Raw genomic sequence first — 7751 nt, forward strand, 5'->3', positions numbered from 1 at the left:
TGCCATAACCGTGCACTGCGTGCGCGCGGGGGTCGTGGGACGAGGGGAGGATCGCCTCCTTCCGTGTGCCTTCGCTGAACGGCCACGGACGGGCGGGCGGGCGGACGGACGCGGCCCCTCTCAGGGTGCAGCTCGGTGACGTTGAAAGGATCATCAGGCAGCGGGAGAGGGAGGGATCTTCGTCCCCCGCGCGCGCGCGCGCAGATCGATCGCCCCTCATCGAATCGTCCGATTCCGGCGTTCATCTGCCAACGCCGATGCGGCGGGTTGGAAATCCTCCCCGCGAAGACGGGCGACGAAAACATTGGGTCCTGAATGAACGGAACAAAAAATGTCTACACAGGGATGACAAACCACGGACAGCGACACTTTAAGGAGATTAATACGCATGCGGCAAGTCACGAGCAGCGAACGAAGGTAGTGGAGAGTAGCAGCAGCAGCAACGACATAGCGTCCAGGAGATCGAGAAAAACGGGCCAAGAAACATGAGCGCAAACCGAGGAAAAGAGACAGCCATAATACCGGCGCCGAGTAACGTAATATAAATTAAAGCGTGTATATGTTTACTGAGGCGAACCACGCGGGTGTGACGACCGTGCATACGGCCCGTCCTGCTGCTGCTGCTGCTGCTGCTCCGCCTGCGGAACATACCACGGCGGAGGCGGCACCCCGTTGCCCACGGCCTGCTCGTGTGCGTGCCGCGTGGGCGGCGGCATCATATGCGGGGGAGGCGGCGCGCCCGCCGTTGGCGAGCTTTGTCCGCTGCCGGGCATGAGGTGATACGCAGTGTGCGGCGGCGGGTGGTGATGCGAGTCTTGTGGGTGGTGTCCGGCCTTCGGCGGATCGTACGGTGCCGCGGCCACGCCTTGCGCATGCTGTTGTTGTTGATGATGCGATGGTGGTGGTGGCGGCGGCGGTTGCTGCTGCTGTTGCTGTTGGGGCGACTGTGACGAAGATGGTGGGGCCTGAGGCGACTCGCCACTGACGTCGACGTTCCCCCGCGACGAGGCCGTCGAAGCTCGCAAGGTTTGCAGGTCGATGGGAATCGGCTTGCCATCGGCACCCAGCGCCTTGTCACGTTTCCGCATCAGTTTCGCGTAGTCTGTACAGAGAGGGTGAGAAGAAGGTCGTTACGGCACAGGTTCAGTACTCACGAAGGCCACAGGCGTTGCATAGGGTCCGTGCGCCGTCCGGACCACGCCTCCACTCCGGCGTCTCCCGGATATTGCAGGAATGACATTTGCCTGGCGGCGTCGCTCTCTGCTTGAACGCAGGGATCAACGACCGGCGCACAAAAGACCAGCATGGCAAAAAGCAGGACGTACACTACGCTTGCGGTACTTGCTCTTGGGCTGCCCTGGCGTGCTCTGGCCGGAACTCGTCGCGCGCTTGCTCCGGATAATCTCCATATCCTGCTCGGCAGTAGACTGGGGATTATCTTCGTTGTACTAGAAGCGTAATTGAGTTTTGGCGAACAACAAACAATGACGGAACGGGCTCGAAGCGTTTACCTCCGGGTGATGATTTTGGTCATCTCGGGCCAAGTCCTCCCAGGGCCGTTTGGGCGGGCGGGCATCTTCCGGCAGCGCGCTCGGAGGCAGAGGAGGAGGCGGCAACGGCTCCCGCTTCTCGTCCGGAAGCGTGTTGCGGCGCAAGTCCTCGAGCAGGCGCACGACGAGCGTCGCAAAGTGCGTCATGTCGCGCAGCTCCTGAGGGCCCGGCTGGGCCCCGGCCGGTGCCGCCTGGCCGTACTTTGTCGCGAACGTGAGCAGCGTCTGGCAGCACTGCACGATCTGTTGGACGATGCCCTCGCGGTACACGCGCTCTTGATCCGCCTGCGGAGGGGCCGCTGCCGCTGCCGGTGGGGCCGCCACAGCGTTGCGAGGCCCAGCAGGTGCAGGGACAATGGGCGTCGTCCGCGTAAAGTTCTCGAACTGGGGCGGTTGTTGCTGGTAAGGCTGTTGCGGGGCCGCTTGATGCGGTGGCTGTTGCGCGGGCGGAGGAGCTTGCCACTGCTCGTGCGACTGCTGAGGCGCGTGGTACTGAGGTGCAGGACGAGACGGAGGCGGATGGTGCTGCGGAGGTGCCTGAGCGGGATATGGCTGCCGGCTCGCCATCTGCTGCGACGTCTGCGGTGGATACGCGTAGGTCGAGCTCGGCGGTGCGTACGACGGCTGTTGCGGCACGGATTCCGACGGGGGCTGTGAGGTCGGCGCCCCGGGCACTTGATGAAACGGCGAGGGTGACTGTTGCGGGTATCCTGGCGGGTAGGCCGTCTGCAAGAGCAAAACCGGTTAGCATCAGGCTCCAATATCGTTTTGAGATGGAGAGAGAGATGGAGCGAGCGAGCGGTGAAGCCGGCTTACGTGAGGGGACCGGGCGGAAGAGGCGCTCATTGTTGAGCTGGACCGTCCACGCTTTGAAGAGGACGAGGCGGGATCGGGGCGAGGCTTGGATGCAGGGGCGGCACCGTGGGGCAGCTGCGTCGGGGACGCGTAGGGGTGGTGCCCTTGCTGGGAGTACGCGGCATCCGGCGGCTTGTGGCCTGACTGCTGCGTCGTCCTGGGATGGTCAGATGGCGGAGGCATGGTCGGGGAGTGCTGGGGACCGGGAGGATGGGACAGCGGCGGGGCGCGGCCCCAGCTCACATTTTCATGGCGGGCTGGCTGTGGCGGCTGCTGGTGCTCTGTGCCGTTCTGAGGAGCAGAGTTGGGCTGGCCTGGGGGCGAACGGTGGTAAGGGAAATGCAGCTCCTTGATGGAAGGCAGGCGTTCCATGTTGGCTGGGGGAGGCAAAGAGAGGGTGGAGTGGTGTGCAGCAGCCATGGCTGGCTCGAGATCGCGGACGGAGGAAAGAAAGGGTGGGTGGGCGCGAGAGGAAGGTATATCTCCCGATGCACCCGGATCTCGACTGAAATCTGGGAGATGCGGGGTGTAGAGCAGGTTAGGGAGCACACGGCCCTGGCGGACTGTGGCAAAAGCGGCGTGTGACGGGTGCGGCTGGGTGTGGGCGGGGGAGACTGGGCCGACGAGGGCGACGACGGTGAGCACGGGTCAGAACGAGGCTGGAGTCGAGGAGGATGGGTATGACGACGGAGAAAGGGGGAGAGACACGCTCGGTCGGGCGTCTGCTCTCAAATCCGAAACTTGATCTCGCGCAGGCGGCGGAGATCCAATTTAAGTCGCCGAAAAGTGGGCAATCTCGAGGTTACCAACTGCACGGCTCTGTCCCGGAACTGCCTCGCCGCTGCGTGCGCGGTGTTTCCGGGCTGCGAGCGTCGAGCACGTCGCCCGCGCACGGCGCAGAACAGGGCGCGGTGTCGTGCGAGCAAATATATTGTTTATTTCGCGCCGTTGGGCGCAGACAGCCCCCGTGGGCGGGCGAGAGAGATCTCGGTAGATCCATCGACAATACGAATCTCGAGAACCGGTGCGGGAATCTCTCTCCCGATGCGAGATCGCGTTACGTAAATCATATATCGCCGCCACGGTGAATCCACGGCAGCCCCGCAAAGGCCACGAGGCTACCGCACCGCACCGCGCGCACCCGCTCCCCGCCTTCGCCTCCTCGTCCCCGCCCTCGTCTCCCGCCTCCCCGTCCCCGTCCAGCGCGGCCCCAGCACACCCAGCACGCCCCGAGTCGCTCGCCGCGCTTCCATCTGTTCCTGGCTCGCCGCATCGCGGTCCCATCGCCCGATCAACGTGCGACGCAACGTAGATCAGATAGACGTCCATAAGGGGCCGCAACGAATAAAGCCTCCGCCGGTGAACCCACTTCCTTTCGCAGCGCGAGCCCTCCGTCCTCTCCGTGGTCTTGTGCACCGCAGCGGGCTCGCAACTTCAAATGATTTCACATACGCCCCCGTCGTACACGTACAACTGGATGCCGCTAGACGTGCGCAGGCAGCCTTGGGTCCCAATGCGGAACGCTCAACGTAACAAACCTTGTCTTTGGCTGCGCCTCCTAAATCCTATTGGCCCACCTACCACAAGTGCGCGGTGCCGCCCACCCAGCGTCACGGGCCTGCAATGCGACTGCAGCACGGTGCCTTCTGGGCCCCCAGGCCCATATCGAGCCTCTCCATCGAGCCCTTGCCCGATATGCAGCGCCGCCAGCGATATCAGCGCGCGCGGGCAAAAGATCGGAGGAACGCCTGTGAGACAGAGGGACAGGCGAGCATGCCAGCAGTGCGCATCTGACGCTTCTGTTGCGTCCTCGGTCAGCCACTGCCCCCCCCCCCCCTCCCTCCTCTCTCTCTGTGCGGACGGCTGTTTGCGATGCATAAGCTTTAGCTCACAAGGTCGATGGAAGAGAGATCCTTGCGCCGCCTACACACATGAGGCCCCCAGCAATCTCGCTGCTCCCACGTCCGGACGGATCGTCTGTGTAGCGTCCGTGGGACGACGTCAGTCAGATGCCCACAGGCGAGCCGGCACCCATTCAGCCCAGGACGCACAGCCCGTGAGGCGAGCCTGCCAGAATGGGGCGAGTGCGGCCGATTGCCCGCGGCTCAGATTCTCCCGCGAACGCTCTCTGCGCCTTTTTGTTTTGGGATCGGCTTCCCTTCAGCGTCCGGGACAAGAGCCAGGGGGAGGCTCCATCCACCCCCTTACCCCTACCCCACCCATCCCACCACCGCTCGCCGATTGCGCGCTGCCCCGGGACGATTGGCTTAACGCCACCGATGGCGAGATAGACTCTGCTCGGACGCCGCTTCCCCCTTTCGTTCGGACCGTGTTTTTATTTTGATGCCAAAGACGGGTCCACGCGTCATTGGGCCAGCAGGCCCCGTCCGTCCATCCATCCGGCACGAGACGCCAGAAACCGTGCCCTATCGCCCCGCCGCGTATCTCTATCTCAGCAGGAAGCAAACGCAGATCGCGGCGAATCTGCGCGAACGGAAGCACTCTCTTGGGCCCCCTTGGTGTGCGCTCTCGGACGCGGTAGTTTGAGGCGAAGGAGGGCCCAGAGGCGATGGCAGGTGGCACGAAGATCCGCATTGACGCAGAAAGGTTCTTTCTTTCGCCTCCCAGCCGCCCGTTCGTCGAGCGCAGGAGCGCACTGCAGGCACTGGGTGCCCTGACCGCCCGCGACGGCGGCCAACGCAATGTGTGGGGACCCAGCGCTGTGGGCACTCTTATCGGAGCCGCATCTGAAACCTGAGATACAATCAGCTGTCAATGCCGAAGAAGCTCGCAGAGACAGACACGCACCAGATGATATGGGTGGAGATGACGTGCGTGGGAGCGTTTCTGTGCGGCACGATGGTGGGAGGAACAGGAAGGGCTGTGATGCAATGTGGGCATTTGTCTATGCAGAAGATCCTGGGCACGTATCAGTCCAGATGTTCGCGGGAAGCCATGAGGCCTCCGCGAGGCGGTCAGGTAGCGCAGGCTAGGCCCCTGTAGGCGGTCGCCCATGAGCTCGCTTAGCTAACAGTAGGCGCAAAGCGTTCGACCTGCTCTCGATGTCTTGGCTGCACGAGTGTCTTGTGACTTCATTTTGCTCCTTCTCAGGCTCATAAGGACGCGGGGCCTCGCCGAAGGAAAACCCACCGCTAGCATCCTATGGAAGTTCATGTCAGTGTACATGCCGTAAATGATGTTTCGAATATTGATTGATACTTGGAGAACGCGAATCGTCAGATGACAGACATGGGCACAAGGTGCTGATATAACTGATATATCGTGGGACCGATACTGAACCGTCAGATGAGTCCAAGGAGGCTGTTGCCGTTCCGCCCGATGAGATCTGCGAGACAGAAGTATAGAGTTCACAACCGTGAATGAGCAACAGAAGGGAGGACCAACTGACCAGGACTGGAAGGCCGAAGGAAAACGGCACTGGTGCAGGTGCGACAGGGTTCCGAGGTGGGTTGGCTCTCGGCACACCTTGTCCCTGCTTTCGTCCAAACGTTCCGCCGTGCAGGTCGAACCGCAGCATCACGATGCCGTCAACAACTTACGAAAGCGAGAACTGGAGTGAACACGCACAGATGGTGCAGAGGTGAGACATCTCCATCCTCTCTGTCGAGAGGACAGCACCGCGGTCTGCGACCTTCACGAGCTCACAGGGTCATCAATCGGAGTTCAAACCGCGTACGCGCCGCGCGCTCCACGACGCGCGAGAAAGTCGCGTCCCACACAAGCTCAGGCCTCAGGAAACCACACGTCGGCTTGTGATCGTTCAGACGTTCAACAGATATATTCAAAAGACACCGATCATAGATCATATCATAGCTAGATAGTCATCACGTAGAAGCAGCCGGAGGCTTAGCATCATATATACAGGGCGGCATGCCCACACGACGCTGATATCTACTTGGAAGACTTGGAGGCGTCGCCGCTGGGCGACGTGTACTGCGAGTACCCGCTGCCGCTATCGTAGTACGTCGACCCGTTTGGGTTGTTGTAGTAGTAGCTCCCGTCGCTAAACGCGTCAGAAGTCAGCAGGCAGGAGATAACGTCGCGAAAGCACCGAGACACCTACGAGTTGGAGTAGTGGTAGCCGCTAGAGCCGCTAGAGCCGCCAGAGTCGCTTCCGCCGTCACGGTGGCAGTAGTGGTTGCCCTGGAGAATATAGGGGTCAGCGTCGTCGCTTGGAAGCGCGGAAGTCGAGGCACGCACCTGGCTGTTGGTTCCACTGCTGGTCGTGGAGTAACCGTCGTTGCCCCAACCATAGTTTCCCTTGGCCATGGTAGAGAGTTTCGAATGGTATCAGAAGGTAGTCGGGAGTATGTGGATAAGAGAGCTACTACCCGCAGTGGGGTATATATAGCGTGACGTCACGTGTCACGCGACGCGTCTCGGCAAGTCCCAGCCCTGGTGACTTGGCCAGAGCACGAGAATCTGCTGGAAACAAAGGGAACACGGAGGAAACGTATTCAAGAAATGACAGAGCGCACATGTCAATTTTAGTAGCAGTGCCACGAAGCTGTCGGGACTGATACCCAGTGAAAAGTCGTTCTAGCGGAAGGTATGCAGAATGTAGTTGTACATACCTCGTGTGAAATGTGTTTGGGATCAATACAGTGTAGGACCACTCCTTGGGACAGCACCACTCCTTGGGACAGCACCACTCCTTGGGACAGCACCACTCCTTGGGACAGCACCACTCCTTGGGACACTCCACTTTCTGCCCTCGCACAGCCCGTAGGGCCTATCACTACCACTTTACTGTATATAATGCATCTATATCTATATGCCAGTAGAAGCTCAGAGCCATCCGGTGATTGTAGCGTAGGTGGGGGAGCAAAAAGCCTCGAAAATTGTCAAGCGCACCGGTTTCAGTGATGCTGCGATTGTCACCAGAGTCGCATAGTCAGCCTAAAATTCGCAAAAATATTCCTTAATACTCGAATTTATGCTCCATTCATGTGAAAAATGCGCATAGTGCTCAGTTGTTAAGTGTCGAGCTGGAATACATCAGAGATGATTCTACTGAGCTTAGGCGTGACTGAGGCGTGACAAGTTTGACTGCCGCGTGACTGCCGCGTCTGCCAAGACTGCTGGTACAGGTCACAGATTGTCACTTTTGTCACATCAGTCACCCTGTCCCAAGGAGTGGGTAGCCGCTGTCTTGGACCACCTCCGTCTTGTGTCCTTCGCCTTGACTTCAGCTTTTGTCTTTTCGCCTTTGCAGCTTTGCACTGAGGTATTTAATATGTTGTAGGTAATATAAATGCGATTTATTTAGTATTTATATGCGAGAGACATACGAAGGGGAAAGCGAATATTTGATCAGGTTGTCCC

The 7751-nt window shown here is 60.1% G+C and overlaps 2 protein-coding genes across 2 annotated transcripts; both read right to left on the reverse strand.

The window, feature by feature from the left end:
• Positions 1-270: 270 nt before the first annotated feature.
• Positions 271-3076, reverse strand: PHACADRAFT_252970 (uncharacterized protein). Its single transcript, XM_007393795.1, has 5 exons — positions 2367-3076; positions 1512-2276; positions 1326-1448; positions 1155-1263; positions 271-1102 (listed from the first exon to the last, which is right to left on the reverse strand). Exons 1-5 carry the CDS (start codon positions 2823-2825, stop codon positions 564-566), a joined length of 1995 nt encoding a protein of 664 aa, XP_007393857.1. The 5' UTR covers positions 2826-3076; the 3' UTR covers positions 271-563.
• Positions 3077-5604: 2528 nt separating this feature from the next.
• PHACADRAFT_252972 (uncharacterized protein) lies at positions 5605-6803 on the reverse strand. The gene has a single exon (XM_007393796.1). The coding sequence runs from the start codon at positions 6693-6695 to the stop codon at positions 6486-6488; it is 210 nt and encodes a 69-aa protein (XP_007393858.1). The 5' UTR covers positions 6696-6803; the 3' UTR covers positions 5605-6485.
• Between the last annotated feature and the right edge of the window lie 948 nt (positions 6804-7751).

Source organism: Phanerochaete carnosa, assembly GCF_000300595.1.
Source record: "Phanerochaete carnosa HHB-10118-sp unplaced genomic scaffold PHACAscaffold_3, whole genome shotgun sequence".
NCBI classification, from domain to species: Eukaryota; Fungi; Basidiomycota; class Agaricomycetes; order Polyporales; family Phanerochaetaceae; genus Phanerochaete; species Phanerochaete carnosa.